This window comes from Chiloscyllium punctatum, chromosome 1 (assembly GCF_047496795.1).
Source record: "Chiloscyllium punctatum isolate Juve2018m chromosome 1, sChiPun1.3, whole genome shotgun sequence".
Taxonomy (NCBI): Eukaryota; Metazoa; Chordata; class Chondrichthyes; order Orectolobiformes; family Hemiscylliidae; genus Chiloscyllium; species Chiloscyllium punctatum.
Window position 1 is genome coordinate 123,476,564 of NC_092739.1, and position 22,911 is coordinate 123,499,474.

The 22,911-nt window shown below is 39.4% G+C and overlaps 1 protein-coding gene across 1 annotated transcript in view; it reads left to right on the forward strand.

Annotated features, from left to right (window-relative positions):
- The window catches only part of amacr (alpha-methylacyl-CoA racemase), an 81,735-nt gene that overhangs the window by 20,067 nt on the left and 38,757 nt on the right, over positions 1 to 22,911 (forward strand). The window contains exons 3-5 of the mRNA XM_072573386.1: positions 8,178 to 8,321; positions 11,670 to 11,830; positions 22,668 to 22,854. Coding sequence (XP_072429487.1) covers positions 8,178 to 8,321; positions 11,670 to 11,830; positions 22,668 to 22,854 — 492 coding nt within the window. The remainder of the gene's footprint in view (positions 1 to 8,177; positions 8,322 to 11,669; positions 11,831 to 22,667; positions 22,855 to 22,911) is intronic.

A 22,911-nucleotide genomic window follows, 5' to 3' on the forward strand; every position in this document is an offset into this window, starting at 1 on the left:
TCATGGATTTTAATTATATTGCGTTTATATAGCTGTGCCGAAAATCCTGGGTCACTGTAGGATTACAGTATTTTCAGACACTTGAATTAGATAAAGTTCTATTTCTTTTAACGTTTTCCTCCTCAATGTAATTTATGTTTCTTGCTCGTAGTGGGAGTTACTTGCTCTGTAGGGGACTCTTCACCTGCCTGTGAATGGGCCATAATGAAGCATAGTAGCTACTTTTGTTTAGGCTCCTTAATTAACTAGCTTCAGTTTTTAATTCTCACAAATTCTCTGTAAATTGAGTTTGTTTCTTTGAATAAAGTAAACCAATTTTTGTTCTTAAATAATTGTTGCATTGGCATACTTGCTATAACTTGAATAGAAATTTATTGTCACATGTACTTTTACATCGAAAATGTAGTGAAAAGTTTCATAAGTTATCCCACCATGGAGCCTACATGAATACAGAAGTCGTATGTAATATTTAAAAAAAAATAAAATTAAGACAAAGTTCATCACAATTCAACTCCTGGGCTTGGGAAAAGACAATTTAGGAACGATGGTGTACCCTGAACTCGCAGCTGGGACAAAAAACACAATGTTCGGCTGCTAGATACTCAACCAGAAGCCTCTACTGAAGAAGGCTGTCATGCCTGGCTGACACAGTCACCACCTGCTGGGCTGCTGGAATATCTAGTCACCAAAGACGAATAAGACTGCCACACCAGGACAATGCTGCCACACCAGAAGACTAACACAGCAGGAGGCTGCATCACTAGGAGACTGCCATCCAGGGCCGAGACCACATTTCCCTTCCTCCATGCAACTGGGTCTGGCTGCAGACCTGGAGTTTTGGCCTACCCTGTGAGTCCAGGCTGGGGGAATCAGCCCAGGACCTGGTCTAGTATTCGCATGAATTAGATATGGGTTCTTCTGCTGTAACGTGGCAGTTGTATACTTCTACAACCTCGCGCTATGGAAAACTGCTATAGGAAATCGTACTGTTGAAGATCGCTACTAGAAAATCGCTACACCCGTTCAGTAGAAAGTTCGCATTATCCCAAACAATGTCCACTATTCGACAATCATGTTATAGCCAATTCATGCTGACGAAAAGCAAGTTTTAGCAGAATGACCTGTAGTTCGAAAAGAACTTGGTTCTGTTGCTATATTGTAGGTGTTACTTAATGTGCAGAAAATCCATCAAAGCTCACTTCAAAGTAATAGAGATTGCTGACTGGTGCAGCAGTCCATTTCATGCAATTTTACGGTTGACAGCTTTCTGAAAATGTCAGGAAATTGAAATGCCACTTCCTCAGCTTTTGAACACAGTGAAAAATACTTGTCAGCTTCAGAGAACTTTACTGACAGCAAGCAACAGATGAACAAATGAAAATGAATCCAATAAAAGGTGCCATGGAATGAATGTGTAACTCATTAACTAATCTCTGTGTTCCTGACAACTTGGTCGTTGTGAAAACCTCAAACATATCGAGGCTAATTTAGGAAATATTGAAAAAAACATTGAAATTCAATATTGGAATCTAGTCCACAAAATACCAAAATCTAAAACTAAAACCTGCCCTCCTGACAGGTAGGAAAGAGTAAGTTGGGGATGTGTTACCATTAAAACAAGGCATACGATCCTAACCCACTGATAGGACCATTGCTATGTTTACCACAGCAGATATTAACACATACAAGTCTTCTGCTCAGGAAAGGCAGGTACATCATTAATATATTTAAATTGGTTTTCTGAAGTGCAATTGTGAACAAACCATTAAGATCATCATTGAAGAGGAATCTTTAGGAAACCATATTGGATTAAATGCTTTCTAAAAGATAACCCTAAATCTCCCAAAAAAGTTAGGAAGTAAGACTGTACTTTAACGCTAGGAGTATTAGAAGGAATACAGACGAATTAAGGGTATAGATTGACAATGGAACTGTGATGTTGCCATTACAACGACATGGTTCAAGGAGAGAGACAAGACTGGCATCTTAATATTCTAGGATACAGCATCTTAAGGTAAAACAGAGAGTGAAAAGTGAAGTTGGTGTTATATTATTAGTTAGTTAGTCAGTCAGTCAGTCAGTGCAGTAAGGAGCGATGATAGCTTCGAAGTGCCTGGAAGGATACAGGTTGGGAAGAGCACTGCAGTGTGGAGTCGAGCTGATTGCAATGTTTCTGTGGGTTAAGTGGAGAGGGGCTATAACATTGGAATATTGAGTGCTTGGGTGAAACCTACATTAGACCATAAAATAATATATTTGCAACCTGTTATAAAAACTTCAGCTTTTCATATTTATGGTATGTTATACATTAATCTACACTACACAAAATTTAATATCATAGTAAATGCTGTTTTTATTGTTTTGATTTTGGCGATAAAGGATACCTGGAGTCATATTAATTTATCAATCTGACTGGAATATGAGAAGTTGGCAACAGTGACTAGAATTCTTTGGAGTATGAAATATATAGAGAAATTGGATTGGTTAGAAAAATATTTACTGGGGTTTAGAAGAACGAGGTGGGTTCTCACAAGATGCCTAAACATTTTTAAAATGATAAGATTAGGTAAATGCAGGAAGAACATTCTGATGACTGGGGAGTCTAGAACCAGGGATCACAGTCTAAGGAAATGGGATAAGCTATTTAGGACTGGGATGAGAATAAATTGCTTCACTCAGAGTGAAGCTGTCACAGAAAGGTGTTGAGGTTAAAACATTGAATGTCTTCAAGATGGAGACAAATACTGTTCATCGGGCTAAGGGGATTAAAGGATATGGAGCACATGTGGGAACAGGATGCTCCATAGGATGATCAGCCACGATCATGTTGAATAGCAGAGCAATCTTAAAGGGCTGAATAATCACTCCTTTCCTATTTTCTGTGTTTCTGGGATATATATAAGGTCAAACAACACAGTTCCAGAGGTTGTATCATCACTTGAATTGATATGCAAATTGATAGGTTTTAAATGTAGTGGTAGAAGCATGTAAGCCTGAAGCTCTTGCTAGTAGCAAGCTCTTCTATCTCTGGCCAAATGATTTCCAAAGAAACGTGTCCAAAAACTTCATTGCATAATTAATGAGGTGAAAAGCAGAAGATCACTTGAAAAAAACTGTTACGAGCCATGAGGACTGGATGCCTTGAAACTTAATCCCTTTCAGACTTCAGATAAAAATGGGAAAACTCCGCCTGAATTTTACTGAGGCAGATCCTGGAAGGTCTTGCTCGGAAGAACAAGTGTTTTCTACTTTCAATATTCCTCATGCTGATTATGGGAAATTTTTACTTTAACTTGTTAATGCAAAGTTATCTGTACTGTTTTGTCTCATCTCTTTTAGGAGTGGTCATGCTTGTTAACTCTTACTTATTGAAATATGACCAAATATTAGACAATTTCAGCTTTTTCCAGTATCAAGCTTTACTACATTGTAGGTTAATATTAACATTTGCAGAACTGTATTTCTTAATTATTAGAATTAGTAAAGAAAATGTCCAAGTTAGAATTTTTTTACAGTATTTAACTTTTATTAATCTGTATTATAATGACTTCATTTAACTTCAAGGCAAAGAAAGCTTGTAGAAAACTAAAACAAAATTGGGGCTACATGACTGAATCTATACATGTTGGATCTACATTAGATAGAAGAGGGGGTATGGACAATGCACAACAATTGACTTTTTGCGCAATTTAATGAATTTAAGTGGCATAGACACTTGAGCTGAGTGTGAAACTGGGTATCTGAAACAAAGTCATCAATTTTTCAAAGATTAATATCAGTTATTCTTTTTAAACTATTGTCCAAACACTGTTTGTAAAAAGTATTGTTTGTACTTAAATAAAAATCGTAATGTTGTGTAGTCATTGTGGACTATTGGACAAACAGTCTTAAGATGTATTAAATTTATTGCATGTCCTAAAGTATCTGCAGATTGCAGTTAAAAAGCCTGCCTGTCTCTATATTTCTAATGATCCTGTAAATTTTTCCTGTTATCTTTATGGGAGGCAAACATCTGGGGGAGTGATTCATTTTAGACTAATTCAGCATGTTACCAGATTTACTTGCTGGAATAAAATAATCATACTCTGATTTCAGGAGGGCCAAATTTTTAGTCTTGAGAAGGATTTGAAAAATTTCCTTAGGATTACATTATAAGGCAATGCTAACTGACAGAACAATTTAAAGAAATTTAGGGTGGTTTAGCACACTTGTCTTTATTGCTCAGACTATTGTTATGTTGAGGTTGTACAGGATGTTGGTGAGGCCACTTTCAGTGGAATATAGGATATAGTTCTGGTCACTCTGCTATAGGAAGGATGTTATTAAATTGGACAAGGTTTAGAAAAATAATTATCTGGATATTGCCAGGACTGGAGGGTTTGAATTATAAGCAAAGGTTGAGACTTTTTTTCACTGGAGCATAGGTAGTTGAGGAATTGAGTTTTATAAAATCATGAAGGGCAAAGATAAGCTGAATAGTAAAGGTCTTTTCCCAAAGGTAGGGGAGTTCAAAACTATTTTTAAGGTAAGAGAAGAAAGATTTAAAATGGCTGAGGGACACTTTTTCACACAGGGTGGTTCGTGTGCGGAATGGAGAGAAAGTGCTGATGCAGGTACAGTTCGAGCATTTAAAAGACATTAGGATAGGTCCATGATTAGCAAAGGTTTAGAAGGATTTGGGCTAAATGCAGGGAAGTGAAACTACTTTAGTTTGGGAAACTAAGGAGGCATGGACCAGATGGACAGAAGAGTCTGTTTCTGTGCTGTATGACTTAATGATTCGATAAAAGGATGTGTATTCCAGTATATGGAAAATTGCAGGAAGAATTGAAAAATTAGCTAAAATAACTAAGTAAGAGTGTTCATCTAGAAATGCTCAGAGAACTAGCAGTAGTAACATGAATAGTAGAATAATAAAAAAATTAGGAACAGGTGTAGGCCACTTGGCCTTTTCAGCCTGCTCAGCCATGGCTAATCAGCCAGCTCATTACCCCATTCTCACTTTCGACCCATACGCTTTGAACCCTTTAGCCCCAGGAACTATGTCTGACACCCTGTCGAAAACAAAATGATAAAATCGCATTTTAGCAAAGGATTTGGAATTACAGCATCACACAATTATTACAGGTGCATGAGGAGGCCATTCAGCTCATTGTGCCTCCACTGGTTCTATTACCTAATACCAATCTCCTGCCTTTTCCCCATATCCCTGCACACAAGTTCTGTCCAAATAAACATTAAATGAATGCCTCAATTGAACCACATTTCCAGGCAATGCTTTCCACATCCTAAATACTTGCTGTGTGATGGAAGATTTTTCTCATATCACTCTTGCGTCATTTGTATTTGACTAAGTCTATGCTGTCTTGTTAATTTTTTTTACTTTTATAACCAGGAACAGCTGCTTCATATTTATTCTTTCTGGTCTATTCATAATTTTGAAAAGTTCTATCAAATCTCCTCTTCATTTCTTTTGTCTTGCAGAGAACAGTGCCTGTTCTCAATCTGTTCTTATAACTGAAGTTTCTCATTGCTAGCATCTTTCAGGGCCACTAAGCTCCTGACCCCAATTCAGCCTTTGTTCAACGTCGATAAAAGCACTGAATTCCAGAGGTGCGGTGAGACAACCCTTGACATCAAAGCTGCATCAAGGAGCCCTAGCAAAACTGGATCAACAGGAATCATGTGTCAAACTCTCCACTAGTTGAAGTAATGGGAAAATCAACATGGTTGGGGGTCAGTCATCTCAGCCCCAGAATGTCTCTGCAGGAGTCCCTCAGGGTAGTGTCCTAACCCAAATATGCCCAACATAAGGTCAGAAATGGGAAGGTTCATCAATGCTTGCACAATGTTCAGTACCATTCGCGATTCCTCAGATACTGAAACAGTCCATGTTCAAATGCAACAAGAGCTGGACATTATCCCGGCTTGGACTGACAAGCGGCAAGTAAGATTCACATCATACAAATACTAGGAAATGACCATCTCCATTACGACACAATTTAACAACCTCTTCTTGATATTCAATGGTATTAATCATCATCAGATCCCCCATATTGACCAGAAATTCAGCTGTACTTGCCATATAAATACACTGGTTAAAAGTCAAAGACTAGGCATGCAATGACGAGTAACTGAGTTCCTAATTCCCCAAAACCCGTCCACCACCTTCAAGGCACAAGTCAGGAGTGTGATAGAATGCTTTTCACTTACCTGAATGAATGCTGCTCCAATAACACTCAAAAAGTTTGACATCATCCAGGTCAAAGTAGTCTGCTTGATTGGCACCACATCCACAGGTGTCCACTCCCTTCACTGCCAATGCTCAGTAGCAACAGTATAAAGATGCTATTGCAGAAAATCACCAAAGAAACTCAGACAGCACCTTCCAACGCAGAAGCACTTCCATCTCAAAGAACAAGGGCAGCAAATACATGGGAACATCACCACCTACAAGTTCCCCTCCAACTTGGAAATATATCATCATTCATTTACTGTTACTGGGTCAAAATCCTAGAATTCCCTCCTTAATGGCATTGTGAATCAACCCACAGCAGATAGACTGCACTGTTCAAGAGGACAGGTCACTACCTATCATCTTCTAAAGGGCAGCAAGGGACAGGCTGCAATACTGGCCAGCCAGCAATGCCCACATCCATAACTGAATAAAAAAAAAGACTGACTGTCTCTTTTGCTTTTTATGCTAGTTATCAATGAGTTGCCAGTTGACTAAGTGCGTTGCTCCTGATGTCCTGACTTTGATGGACTTCTCGTCTGATGCAAGCACATATCTCACCATTGTTCTTGTCACTGAGAACCCTGTAAGATTCTGCCCACAGTGTTCATTTTTTTTCTACTACTGCCAACACTGTACACCTCAACATTTCAATATTCAGTGCACTTCATGGATGAAATGCAGGGTGAAGTACATACTAACAAGACAACATGGCCCTGCTGAGTTATTTATATGCAGAATGGAGCAAAGGACTATGGCAGATCTTCAATATAACTCTTTCACAAGAACAAATCATAGAGATCTAGAGGTCAGAAAATGGCCCTACGTCCCATCGAATATATGCCAGTCAAAACAATCATCTAGTCATTCTAATCCCATTTCCACTTGAACTATAGCATTGGCCTCTCAACTGCACATCAACATATTAAATTTTACAAATGTTTCTGCTTCTGTCCCCCTTAGATGCAGTGAGTAACAGCTGCCACGCATCCCTTCTAAACATCCTGCCCCTTATCCTGGTCACTGGTCCCTCCACCAAGGGAAAAAAATGCTTCTTCCTATCCATGCCCTCAATTTTAAACATTTCAATCATGTCCCTCCTTAGTTTCTCCTGTGCAAAGGAAAACAACCTAATCTGTCCAATTTCCCTTCCTAACTAACACTCTCCAGCTCAAGTAACACCCTGGTAAATTTTCTCTGCATTCCCTTCAGTGCAATCATATCCCACCTATCATGTGGATTCATATTAATTTGTCTGTGGGATGTCAGCATCGTTGATCAGGCCAACAGGTAATGCCCATCCCCAACTTTTCAGAGGTCATTTAAGATTGAAATAAACCACTGCAGCTCTGGAGTCATGTCTAGAACAGACCAAGTAATGCCTTGCCTGATAAATCGATTTATTTGAGCAAATTTTCTTCCCCAAAAGGACATCAGTGAATCAAACATAAGGAAAGGCAACAAAACCTAGCCCTGACAATCACAAACACAAACAGATCAACCATGTTTTTATTGCACACTTGAGGAGCTAAATAGTCCGCGTCTGCTCCATTTTATATGCTCCATTGCTTGTACACCTTGGAATGAAGAATTAAGCTTTCTTCCACTGTTCTGGGAAACCAGAATATGTCAACTGATCCAGTGAGTAATCGCAATATTTTTTAAACAGTCACTTGTTAATACAGAATAGAAAATTGCTGAAAGGAAAGTCGTATTGCAAAACCTTTTCATCTTGCACTCAGTAAGATAAATTCAAGAATGCTAAACTTCAAAAAATTCAACATAATTTATACATTAAAGGAAAAGGGCACTGATTAATTGGCAAGGTTGGCAATACATTTTACTTTTTGGGACTACTATTTTGCATCATTGCTATTGTAGTAATTAAAGTTAGATTGTGCGCTGGCTGATATAAGTAACTAAAACCTGTGTGTCTTCATAGGTGTCATGGAGAAGTTGGGTCTGGGCCCTGAAGATTTATTTAGCCAGAATCCAAAGCTTATCTATGCCAGGTTGACTGGGTTTGGACAAAGCGGACTATATTCCCGAAATGCTGGGCATGATATCAACTACATTGCAGTATCAGGTGACTTGAATCAATTTATTGTGATCAAGTACAGCAGTAAAGAAATCCGTGTTACTGTGTCCATTTTAATGAATCACCTAACTAGATTTTGAATGCGAAGAAGATTTAATGAATACACTTTTCTGATTAATCAGCGTAAGTTTGCTTTTTACTGAATTTTTAAAAAATAATTGTTTTCCTTGCATTAAATCTTGCATGGCTAAAATATTTCTATTATCAATAAATAATGTTCAAATTGTAAAACTGAGATGTACTTGCAGCTTCAGTTAATACTGTCATGCAATGTAGTTTGTAATTATTTCGTGTATGTTAGCCTGTGGGTTGAATAATGTAACCATAATCTCAAATACTTCCTATCTCAGGTGGAAGAGGCAGGTATCCTCAAGATACCTCTTACTTCAGTCTTCTCTGTACCATGATATCACAACAACATTTAATTTAATGTTGGCTATGCTATTGCCAGCCCGAGCTGTGGAACATTTCACTGTTGTGCTATGGTGCCATCATTCAGAAGTAAATGTTTACTTAAATTACTCTCACTTTAGATTAGATTCCCTACAGTGTGGAAACAAGCCCTTCGGCCCACAAGTCCACACTGACCCTCCGAAGAGTAACCCACCCAGACCCATTTCCCTTTGACTGATGTACCTAACACTATAGATAATTTAGCATGGCCAATTCACCTGCCCTGCACATCTTTGGACTGTGGGAGGAAACCGGAGCACCCGGACGAAATCCACGCAGACACGGGGAGAATGTGCAAGCTCCACACAGTCGCCAAAGGCTGGAACAGAACCTGGGTCCTTTGCGTTGTGCTAATCACTGAGCCACCATGCCGCCCTTTGCCCTTGTCAGAATAGAAAGGTCACCTCTGTTATCACATATTGGGGGGAAGTGATAACCCAGTGGTATTATCACTAACCTTTTAATCTAGAGACCCAAATAAAGCTTTGGGAACCCAGGTCCAAATCCTTTCATTGCCATGGTGGAATATGAATTCAATAAAAATCTGGAATTAAGACTCTAATGATGACCATGAAACTGTTTTGGATTAGTGAACTAGATAGGTTTTTCCAAAAATGTCCTTTAGGGAAGGAAATCTGCTACCCATACTTTGTCTTTTCTACATGTGACTCAAGCCTCTCAGCAATGTTGTTGACTCTAACCTACCTGTGAGCAACTGAGGAGGGGCAGTAAATGCTGGCCTAGCCAGCGATGCCCACATACTGTGAATGAATTTTTAAAGAATGCAGGTTAGGAGTATTGGGGTCAATTTACACATATTCTCCCAGGCACAAGCATGATGATAGCACAATTAATATAGTACCACAGTAGTTATTGCTCCATTTCTGCTGATGTTTTAAATGGTAATGCCTCTGCCAGGTATGTTTTTAGCAGTGGTGTGTAGAATAGAGTAGGTGTGCTGCCATGTATAAGACCATAAGACATAGGAGCGGAAGTAAGGCCATTCAGCCCGTCGAGTCCACTCCGCCATTCAATCATGGCTGATGGGCATTTCAACTCCACTTGCCCGCATTCTCCCCGTAGCCCTTAATTCCTTGTGATATCAAGAATTTATCAATCTCTGCCTTGAAGACATTTAGCGTCCTGGCCTCCACTGCACTCTGCGGCAATGAATTCCACAGGCCCACCACTCTCTGGCTGAAGAAATGTCTCCGCATTTCTGTTCTGAATTTACCCCTCTAATTCTAAGGCTGTGTCCACGGGTCCTAGTCTCCTCACCTAACGGAAACAATTTCCTAGCGTCCACCCTTTCCAAGCCATGTATTATCTTGTAAGTTTCTATTAGATCTCCCCTTAATCTTCTAAACTCCAATGAATACAATCCCAGGATCCTCAGCCGTTCCTCGTATGTTAGACCTACCATTCCAGGGATCATCCATGTGAATCTCCGCTGGACACGCTCCAGTGCCAGTATGTCCTTCCTGAGGTTGGGGACCAAACCTGGACACAGTACTCCAAATGGGGCTTAACCAGAGCTTTATAAAGTCTCAGTAGCACAACGGTGCTTTTATCTTCCAACCCTCTTGAGATAAATGACAATATAACCTTCCTGATGCCAAAATATGGCTGACCTGGACAGAAATGGGCAACGTATTTTATACAGTTGTCAAATGGCAGAATGAAAATGGGTTACTGTTTTGGTGAATGCTCTTTACATATCAGGAGCACTTTCCAAAAGAAGCATCTTCCTTCCTCCCTTTGTTAACCATACTTCTCAAATACCTTATTTTCTTGCTAAGGTTGCCAAACCATCTCTAGCCCTTTGCTTACCTGAATCCAAGGTTCTGCTGGGCCTGTACTTACAATGCCCACTAACTAGTTCTGACATGCTTGGGATTGCTGGAGTTGCTGGGCACTCAGATTAGCCAGCAATTCTAGAGGTTGGGACTTCTTCCCAATGAAGGGTGGAATTTAAGCTCTGATTAATTTAGTTGCTGGAACTGAAGGAAAAAATCATAGTTGTGGCTATGTTCGTCAAGCTGGGAAGTTAATTTGCAGGTGTTTTGTCTCCTGTCTAGGTGGCATCTTCAGAGCTTTGGAGCCTCATGTGAAGCACTGCTAAACTGTGTCTTCTGGACTCTATTTGGTTCCATTCCTGCTAGTTCTGGTTGTTCATTTGTCCACCAACAAATAAGTAGACCTAGATTCAATTAACTGGCCACTACAGTGAACAAATGGAAGCAGCAGGAGTGGAACTAAATAACTTCCAGAAGACACAGTACAGCAGCGCTTCACAGGAGGCTCCAAAGCACTGAAGATGTCACCTAGACATGGGACGAAACGTTTGCAAATCAACTTCCCAGCTCGGCGGACATACTCACAGCTACAACAACCAACACCCGAGCAACAAATTTTTATGCAAACCTTGAATGAGTGAAAATCTCATAGCTGTGAAGTCTTTGGAGATTTATAATCCTAAGAGGAACCCAATGCAATTTTGAGGTCCCAAATAGGAGGACTATTCTCCTGATTGGTGCTGATGATGACTGGCATCCAGAACAGTAATTAAAGCAATTGCTGCATGTCTCTCTAAAAGGTTTTTACCATTATGTAATTGACGTTTTTAAGTTATCTTGGAACTCCCAACCAATCAGCACTCCAGAATTACCTTCACCACAAGATTGCAGCAATCTCAGATGAAGCTCCACCACTATTTGCCCAAGGGAGAATAGGGATACCAACAAAACAATCTTTGCCAGTGATGCTCATAACTGAAAGAATTAATAAAAATACTTAAATGTTAAAATGTCTTTCTTTGTAAGAAAGTTTATACAACTGTGTTTTTGTAATGCAGTTTACTAACAATATTTATTTGGAACTTAGGCCTTCTGTCAAAATTTGGCAGGAAAGGTGAGAAACCTTATGCACCACTAAATGTTATCGCTGACTTTGCTGGAGGTGGCATTATGTGTGCCATGGGTATAATGCTAGCTCTGTATGAGAGAATACGATCTGGAAAAGGACAGCTCATCGATGCAAGCATGGTGAGCTAATACTTTGACTACAGAAATCTTAAAATCTCTGTCTGATACTGATGGGGAAGAGGGAAAGGTATTGAAGAGCCTGATAATAGGCAATTAACCTTGTAGATCTAGGGAGTTTGAGGCCTTAGTGACTTTGATAACAAACTTCACTTAAATAAACTTGATCCCAGCTGGAAGGAGCATGGGGCAGACCGAGAGCCAGAAGGGCTTTGGGGCGGGCTGCCTTAGAATGGCCGGAAGGTGGGAGGGAAGGGTGGCTTGCTGGGTGGCTGAATGGTGTGGGGGGGGGGGGGGTCTGATTTCTCTGCACTGTTTCTCATTTGATTGGACTATCTTGTCTGTATTTGTTACTGTGACTTTTGTGATGACTGAATGTGGGATTTGAGCTTTGTCCTCATTTACCTGAAAACTGGTTGAACGGTGGGTTTGGGGTGTGGCTTGGCCACCCCTTTCCCCTGTAAATTGTTGCTTCTTGCATATGGCTATTCATGTTAATTGTTCATTTGTATTTTGTACTGGTTAATAAAATTTTTTAAAACTTGATCCCACATCTGTCTAGTGGCCAACCAGGTTATAGCCTTGGTTTGCTGGTGGGGTTGAAGGGTTGCAACTGAAACCCAAGCAATGGCAGTCATTAGGGAAACTAAGCCTCATCATTTCAGTGATTGTCATGCAACAGATACTAAAATCACCTTTTAATGGATTTGTGGATAAACAAGGTAGGCTATGTTAAACATATCTGGCATAATATTAAAGGTAAACTCTAAAAATACATTAAGAGATATAACTAGCTGTATTCAAGATGAATAAAACAAAAAATGAGAGAAATGTATATTATTAGATTAGACACATCTGTATATTCTGTTGGTTTTCCTCCCAGATGTTTAAGAAAAAGGTGAACAAATTGTTGATGCATTAGTCATAATATTCCAAAACATCCTCAATTTGCATGATAGCAAAATTGGCGATCTCTCTCCATGGTTAATAAAGCTCAGAAAGCTGAAGTAGGAACTTATTGACCTTGTATTCAAGTATCACTTGTGAATAAGTACTGTTATTGGAGAACAAGTGACTGAAGTAAACTGAAAACAAAAAGTGCTGGAGTTCACAGCATAAAGAGAGAGCAAGCTAACATTTTGAATCCAGATGACTCTTCATCAGCCCCCGCAGTAATTTGTTCCTGTGTCGTGTTTAAGTGACTGAAGTATTTGGTCAAATATGTGTTCATCAGAGGAAGAGTGGACTTTTAAAGGCTAAGTCATATCTAACATAAGACTATAAAACATTCAGCTCATTGATTCCGCTGTACCATTTAATGAGATCATGCCTGATCTTGTAATTCTAACCTCCACTTTCCTATCTTTTCCCCACAATCTTTGTTTCCCTCAATGATTAGAATGTGTCTCTCTCAGCTTTGAATATACTTAATGACTCAGCCTTCACAGCCCTCTGCGATGAAGAATTCCAAGGATACACGATCCTCTGAAAAGAAATTCCTTCTCTGTTTTAAATGGGCAATCGTCTTATTCTGAGATTACGCCCACTGGTCCTAGCCTCTCATCCAAGGGGAAGCAACCTCTCCACATCTATTCTGTCAAGCCCCTTAATCTTGTAGGTTCTTCTTTCATTCTTCAAAATGCCAGTGAGTACAAGCCCAATCTACTGAACCTCTCTCCGTAAGAAAATTTTTACATACCCTGAATCAGCTTAGTGAATCAACTTATTTGACCTACCTCCAATGCCAAAGTAATATATTTCCTTTGATAAGGGACTAAAACTGGTCAGTATGCCTGATTTGGCCTTGTGTAGTTTTATTAAAACCTCCCTTTTACACGCCATCCTTTTGAAATACAGGTCGATATTCCATTTGCCTTCCCTAACTGAAATTCAATGCTAGGTTTTTGTGAGTAATGCACAAGGACCTCTAAGTCCCTCTGTGCTGCAGCTTTTGGAGTCTTTCCCATTTAAATAGTTTGCATCTATTCTTCCTGCTGAAATGCATCATCTCACATTTTCCCACTCTGTATTCTATTTGCCAGGTTTTTGTTCACGGACTTAACCTATCTATAATCCTTCTATGGACTCCTTATGTCATCTTCATTACATGCCTTACCACCTATTTTTGTTTTATCTGTAAATCTGATGATAGTACATTCACTCTATCTTCCAAGTCATTAATGTACATTTTAAATAATTGTGGCTGTAGCGCTGATTCCCTCTACTAATTACGGTTTGCCATCCTGAAAATGCCCGTTATTCCAACTCTGTCTTCTATTAGTTAGTCAAATCTTGTAGTCAAATAACAATTAGTTCGTCAAATAACAGCTCATATCTTACTGAGTAGTCTTATGTGTGGTTCGTTAATGAAGACATGATTTGGAGATGCCGGTGTTGGACTGGGGTGTACAAAGTTAAAAATCATACAACACCAGGTTATAGTCCAACAGGTTTAATTGGAAGCACACTAGCTTTTGGAGTGTCGCTCCTTCATCACCTAAGCAGAGGCCGAGCAGAGGCTGATAGCTAAGTTCGGTACCCATAGGGAGGGCCTCAACTGGGACCTTGGGTTCATGTCACATTACAGGTGAACACCATTGCACTGTACACACACACAGATACTCTTACACACGGACACACATACGCGCACACAGACACCCACACACACTCCCATACTCACACATGCACCCCCTCACAGACGTAAGACACTCTGCACCCACTAAACACACACACATACACTTTCTCACACTCACATCCCCCAACCCAGACAGACAGACAGACAGACAGACACACACACACACACACACACACACACACACACACACACACACACACACACACACACACACACACACACACACACACACACACACAAAGACCCACATGCACACATATATTATGTGGGGTGAATTTGTACTTCCAGGGTTACATTGTACTTTGCTCAAAAACTGCATGCATTCATGTCGTACTCTGAGCTCAAAAACTGCATGAATTCATGTAAAACTCCATTATCTCACTTTTTAGATTAGAATCAATCTAAACATCATGGCACAGACAGAGAACACAGGGGGGCTAACACCTTCAACATATTGTCTAGCTATCATGATTGTTAACAGCTAACCTAAGAATGCAACTTTTTAAAAAAAGGTTTTGTGATTTACACATGAAAGAAGTGAAACTATCATGGTATTCTAACAGATGAAAGGCTTAACAGACAATCAATTTTTCAATGTATAATTTCAGTTACATCACCTGTAAATTTTTGTTATAAATTCTGTGTGTTAGGATTGAGCCCTCCACTGCCACCTGATGAAGGAGTGATGCTCCAAAAGCTAGTGTGCTTCCAATTAAACCTGTTGGACTATAACCTGGTGTTGTGTGATTTTTAACTTTGTACACCCCAGTCCAACACCGTCATCTCCAAATCGCAACCAAAATTGACCTCATTCCAATAGAATTACACTTGTTCAAGTTTAGCACAGCTTTTTTTCTAGTCCAAGTTACCCAATCTCAGAGCTGAATTCTACCATGTTTTATGTTAACTATTCCTTGGAGATCTTTTACGCTGAGATCAATTATTTATGTCTGATGAGATGGGTTTATCAGATCCAAAATAGTCTGAGATCCCTATGGAGTCATAACATATTAAACATAGAACACAGAACAGTACAGCACAGTACAGACCCTTTGGCCGTTGATGTTGCTGACCTTTTATCCTATTCTAAGATCAAACTAACTTAGATGCCCTACATTTGGCAATCATTTATATGCCTATCCAAGAGTCACTTAAATGTCCCTAATGTATCAGACTCTAGTACTACTGCTGGCAGAGCAGGAAAATCGATGAGCTTTTGCCCGAAACGTCGATCTTCCTGCTCCTGCCTGACCTACTGTGCGTTTCAAGCACCACTCTAATCTAGACTCTGGTTTCCAGCATCTGCAGTCCTTGTTCTTACCTACTACTGCTGGCAGTGTATTCTTTTCACCCACCACTCTCTGTGTAAAGAACCGACCTCTGACATATCTCTTAAACCTTTCTCCAATCATCTTAAAATTATGCCTCCTTATGATAGCCATTTCTGCCCTGGGGAAAAGTCTCTGACTCTTCACTCTATCTATGCCTTTTGTCATCTTGTACACTTCTATCAAGTCGCCTCTTGCCCTTCTTTGCTCCACTAAGAAAAGTCATAAGACATGCCCTCCAGCCCAGGCAGCATCATGGTAAATCTCCTTTTCACCCTCTCTAAAACTTCTACATCCTTCCGATAATGAGGCAACTAAAACTGAACACAATATTTCAAGTGTGAGCTTATCAGGGCACTATTGAGCCGCAGCATAACCTCATGGCTGTTAAACTCAAACCCCTGTTAATGAAAGCCAGGAGAAAGTGAGGACTGCAGATGCTGGAGTACCAGAGTTGAAATTGTGGTGCTGGAAAAACACAGCAGGCCAGGCAGCATCCGAGGAGCAGGAGAATCGACGTTTCGGGCATAACCCCTTCTTCAGGAATGAGGAAACTCAGCCAGAATACTATATGCCTTCTTAACAGGCCTATCAAACTTGGGTGGCAAATTTGAGAGTTTTATGGACATTGACCCCCAAGATCCCACTGTTTCTTCACACTGCCAGGAATCCTGTCTTTAACCCTGTATTCTGCATTCAAGTTTGACCTTCCAAAATGAATCACTTCATACTTTTCCAGGTTGAACTCCATCCATCACTTATCAGCCCAGTTCTGCATCCTGTCAATGTCCCATTGCAACCTAGAACAGCCCTCCACACTATTCACCACTCCACCTTTATGTCATTGGTAAACTTACTAACTTACCCTTTCACTTCCTCTTCCAAGTCATTATAAAAATAACAAAGAGTAAAGGTCTCAGAACAGATCCCTGCAGAATGCCACTGGTCACTGAGCTCCAGGCTGAATACTTTCCATTTACTATCCACCCTCTGTCTTCTATGGGCCATTCAATTCTCTATCCAGACAGCCAAATTTACCTGTATCCCATGCCTCCTTACTTTCTGAATGAGCCTACCATGGGGAACCTTAAACAACGATTTAAAATCAATGTACACCACATCCATTGCTCTGCCTTCATCAATGTGTTTTGTCACACCCGCAAAGAATTCAATAAGGCTTGTGAGGCATGACCTGCCCCTCTCAAAGTCATGCTGTTACAACACATGGTAAATCCTCCTGCTAAATTTAAAACCAGCAACACAGCAAAGATTTATCCCATGCAGTAATCTGTAAACATTTGAGTGCCAAGAAGTATTTAAAGTAAAAATTAACAACTTTATTTCTTAAAGTATAATGGAGTATAATTAACTAACCACTATTTATGATTTCTTCCACCTGTAATACTAGTCCAATAAAACTCCCAATTAGGATTTACAAAACCACACTACTTATCTCAAATCCAGGCAGTTTTCGTTCTTCCATTCGGATCTACTGTGTCTTCTTTTCTTCTTCTTAGGAATTTCTGCATCACCGATTACTGATCGAAAAGGTTCTTTTAAGAGAGTTATTTTTCAGGCAGTCTGTTTACATGCTTTGCTTGTCATTTCTCCTCTCAACTGTTCGATTTTCCCCAGTCTTATACCCCCAACGCATTGGATTGTGTCACTGGCTTTTAAGATTGTCAGTGTACTAAATTCAAACTGGATTGGAGTTTGATATTTTTCTGGGTATAGTTTAAATTGATTGGCCAAATTCAAATTTATTTTTGTCTCCAGGGCAACGAGCTAATTGAGTTGTTTGACCAAGTGTTACATTGTTGCCTTATTGAGAACACTCGGTGCTCTGTCTGGTAGTTCTGCTGCTTTTAACTCTTTTAAGTATACCCACAACTTCATAACTGGTTTTCCACCTAACAGTAAATCCTGTCTCTCAGAATCCTCTCCAATAATATGCCCACCACTGATATAAAACTGTAATTTCCAGGATTATCCCTCTTCCCTTTCTTGAATAAGGGAAGAACATTTGCCACCCTCCAATCATCTGGCACTATTCCAATGAGGACACAAAGATCATTGCCAAAGGCTCAGTAATCTCTTCCCTCAGTTTTCCTTAATCCTCTCAGCTGAAGCTTTTCCATCTTACAGTAGTGTCCTACATTAGATGTGATTCAATAATTGGATATTCTTGCAAATTATAATAAAACTGAATCTTGCATACATTTTGAGGGTGTAGGTGACTATTTTGAACTTAAACAAGGGCATTTATGGACAGGAAAGTAGAGTTTGTGAAATAAACTGTAATTTAGCTTAATGGATTGGTCAATAGAGATAAATTAGATTTAACAGATTATTCCACAAAGCCCAGAATAGATGCATTTAAGTAATAAGGAAAGTTCTATGAGGTGGTCCCACCAGCCATGGTTAATTTTTAAAAAGTAAGAAATTTTCACTGTTTCCTGGTATATGTGACAACAATAAATCAAATGAAACTCAAAAGATGTATAATTCTGCAAAGATAGGTGGCTGAACAGAATATTTTAAAAATACCCCCCAGAAGCGGGCTGGGGTGTTGGAATTAGAGTATGAAAGAATGTTAGCGAAAAATAGAAAAATGGATAGAAAAGATTTAAGATATTTTAAAGAAAAGGGAGTTAACAAAGTGTTGGTTCGATAGAAAATGAGTCTGGTGAATTAGTAATGGAGAATAAGGACATGGCAGATGAATTGAACAGACATTTTGCATCAGTCTTTGTCAGAGATTATGTAAGCAACATCCTGCAAATAGCTCTATTATCACGAATTGAAAGGGAGGGAAGAACTCAAGAAAATGACAGCTCCCTGAGAAATAGTGCTGAGTAAATCATTGTAACTGCAAGTTAACAAGTCCCCATGTCTTAATGAATTTCATCCTAGAGTTTTAACAGAAATAGTTCATGAAATAGTTCATGCATTGGTTTAATTTCCCACAGCTCATTAGATTTAGAGGAAGTTCCTTTAGCATGGAAAATAGCTAATGTATCTCCATTATTTAAAGAGGAAGGTATTAGAAAACAGGAAATTATAGGTCAGTTAGCTTAATATCTGTCATACAGAAAATGTTAGAGGTTGTTATTAAAACCATTATAACAAGCTTTGGAACCATTGCTGATTTCTCTTTTTATCAATTTTCAAATGAGCTGGAAATGACATATGGACTTTGGGACAGCTTATGAAGAAAGGAAAAGACAGACTAAACAAGCATTGTTTATTCATGAGGCCAAGCTTGGAGGCTATTTGTAGGCTGATTATTGATTAAAGGGGTTCCAACATATATAGCAACCTCAGGAAGAGCATCATGTTGAAACATTTCAGACATTGGCTATTAACAAGGTTGGTACCTGGGAATTGATTCCGACAAGAGAGCCAAAGTTCAAGAAGATGGCACTTGTTGAATGGGTAATTGAGGTCTCAGGACTCCAGAAGATACTTCATAAGGTAGCACATCAAAGGCTGTTGCAGAAAATAAAAGCTCATGGTGTTGGTGACATATCGGGATGGATACAAGATTTGCTGGCTAGCAGAAATTAGAGAGTAAGAGTGTATGAATCTTTTTAGTCTGGGATGTCATGAGGGAAAAATGCTGGAGCCTCAAAGCTTTACAATTTATGTAAGTGATTTGAATGAAGGGTCAGAAAGTATACATATTTCTAGAGGTATATCTAATAATAAATGCTGGCCAGTGATGCTCAGGTCCCATGAGTGAGTAAAGGAAGTATCTAACTTAGCTGTTGTCACAAAAATAGGTAGGAAAGTGAGTTGTGATGAAGATATAAAGGGCCTAAAGTGGGATATAGATAACTGAGTGGGCAGAGAACTAGCAAATAGAGTACAATGTGGGAATTGTAAACATGTCCATTTTGGCAGAAAGAATAAAAAATTAAGCATTTTATTGAAATGGTGAAAGCTTGCGGAGCTCCGAGTTGCAGAGAGATCTGGGTGACCTAATGCATGTATTATAGAAGGTTAGTGTGCAAGTGCAGCAAATCATCAGGAAAGCTAATCTTTACCTATTTCTTTACCTACACAAAAAGTGATATTGTTGGCATTAAGGTCACAGGCACCGTACAAAAGTGTATGCCCCACAAATGTTACCATAGCAAGACTGTAACAATTTATAATGCTATAAAGCATGCTGTTGGTCTTATTATCAACAAAAACGTCAAAAGCATGGTCCTTGCCAAATAATTAATACCTGTATTATGCATATTCATCGGAAAAGTTGAGACAGCTTTCTACAGTGAGTGAAGAGGCCAAGAGCGTGGTGAAGGAGAAGGGGACTTCAGTTGAGTTGAAACGCCAGCCTGCTCAACCCAAAAAGGCAAACAAGCTACAGCTGCTGGAACCAATTCAACACAAGTTCATAGTATAATTATGTTAATGACTTGGATATATATTTTCTGTATAAAAAAAAAGTTGTATTTTAATGAGAGGGAAACTCAATGCAAGAGTAGGGAATTCAGTTATGTTAGGCCGTAGTCAGACTACATTTGGAGTACTGCAGTTAAGCTAAAAGACTAATACTTGGAATGAGTAGATTGCCTTTTGAGAAAAGGCCAAACAGATCCATTCAAGAAGTTTTGAAAGTTGCAAACTTTCCACTTGCCTTAAAAAAAAGATTCCTCCCACCTGGAATGTGCTGCTAGAAATCTCATATTGCAGACCTCTCCCTGATTTGCTATTCAGTTCAAGTTGTGTGTGAATGACTTGAATGCTAAGATCTGCTGTTTTGTGATTATCTTACAGATGATCTGATTTGTTTTTTTTAAATATTTAAACTGATGGAAATGAGGTTCATTGCTCAATTCCAATATGTTCAGAAACGTCGTCATCGGATGGTGATGAGGTTAAAATTCAGACATTTCTTTATTAAACATTAAATAAAACTAATGTATTTTTTTCCTTCAAATTGGAATTGCCTCAAAGTATTTTTTATGTCTGTCTTAATCAGCTAATTAAAAAATATACACAGTCTTTTTTGAAGTCCTTGAAGTTTAGTATTTCTTTGGGAAATCATTTGTGTTGTAAAGTAATTTCCCAGAATTATCAGTTGGATATTTATAAATTTTGAAGTTCAGTTAGAGTGATTTTACAAAAGACATATTTAACTTTTTTTTAAAGCCTGCTTAGTGTTATCATTAGATCTGAGGAGATGATATAATATCATTTTAAAAAATATATAGCTGGAAGTTGCATTGAAGTTTTTTTGTATTCATGACAGGGCAGGCAGAAGTGGTTAGTAGCAATGTCACTGGGCTAGTAATCCAGAGCCCCAGGCTAATGTTCTGGGGACATGGTTCAAATCCCACTGTGGCAGATCAGATTTGAATTCGCTAAAAATAAAAACTGGTTCTATTCTCTTTTGTTCAGTGGTGGTAATAGCCTAGTGGTATTGTCATTTGCTGTCTAAAAATCCAGGGAAGGTTCTGGGGGGTGGGTGTGGGGGTGGGAGGTTGGGTGGGGCTGTGGGGGGGGGGAGGTGGGGGGGGGCTGTGGGGCAAGGGCGAGGTCCAAATCCCACCATAGTAGAATGCAAAGTCAATCTATCCAGGTATGCTGGCTAGATGGATACAGAACTTGGTTGGTTATAGAAAACAGAGGGTAGGGGTGGAAGGGTGCTTTGCGGGATAGAGATCAGTAACTAGTGGTGTTCTGCAGGGATCAGTGCTGGGACCTTTGTTCGTAACATATATAATGATCTGGAGGAAAATGTAGATGGTTGATTAATAGGTTTACAAATGACACCAAAATTGGTGGAGTTGCAGATGGTTAGGATTACCAAAGGATAGAACGGGATAATAGATTGTAGATTTAGACAGAGAAATGGCAGATGGAGTTTAAGCTGGGCAAATAGAAGGTGATGCATTTTGGAGATCAAATTCAGTTGCGAATTATACAATAAATAGCAGAACCCTGAGGACACAGAGGGATCAAGGTGCACTGAAAGTGGCAACACAGGTGGTCATGAAGGCATGCAGCACACTTGCCTTCATCAGCCATGGCATTAAATATAAAAGTTGGCAGGTTGCACTACAATAGTATAAAACCTTAGTTCAGCCATATTTGCAATTTGTCTGCAGTTCTGGTCACCACACTACCAGAAGGATGTGAATGCTTTGGAGAGTGTGCAGAGAAGATTTACCAGAATGTCGTCTGGACTGGAGGGTTTCAGTTATGAAGAGTGGTTGGATAAACTTAGATTATTTTCACTGGAAAGATGAGGCTGAAGGGCGACTTGATAGAGGTTTACAAAATAATGAGAAGAATGGATAGGATGAATGGTCAGAGGCTTTTTCCCAGGGTGCAAAGGTCAGCTACAAGAGAGCACAGGTTCAAGGTGAGAGAGGGAAGGGTTAGAGGAGAAGTGCAGGGAAAATATTTCACATAGAAGGTGATGAATGCCTGGTATGCACTGCCAGTGGAGGTGATGGAGACAGGCACATTAGCAATGTTTAAGGGACCACTTTGACTGGAACAACACATCCATCCTAGGACAAGCCAATCAGAGACACGCACGAGAATTCCTAGAAACATGGCAGTCCAACCAGAACTCTTATCAACAAACACATCAAATTGGACCCCCACTTACCACCCTCTGAGAAAAAAAAAGGAAATGGCATCACCATGGAAACCTAAACACATAAATAGAAAGCGGGTTATAACACCAGCTTCATTGATGATGTTACCTAGTATGGTGACGAAATGTCTGAAAATGAACCTTTCACCTCAGCGAGCAAACTTACATCCACATCCTAATAATCTTATATGTTTCAATAAAGACAGATTTTGTTTATGTGATTTTAATTCTTCTATTTTTAAAATTCTGCTTGGTGTGTGTCAGATCGAAGGAGCAGCTTACTGTGGCTCTTGGTTTTGGAAATCACAGCAGTTGGGCATTTGGGATCAGCAAAGAGGTGAAAACCTACTGGACACTGGAGCACCATTCTATGAAACCTACAAGACATCGGATGGAAAGTACATGGCTGTGGGTGCATTGGAGCCTCAGTTTTATGAGCAACTGATAGAAGGCAAGTGTGTTTCTTTTCTTTATGACTACTCTATCTGTTGTTCAGAAGTAACAGGTG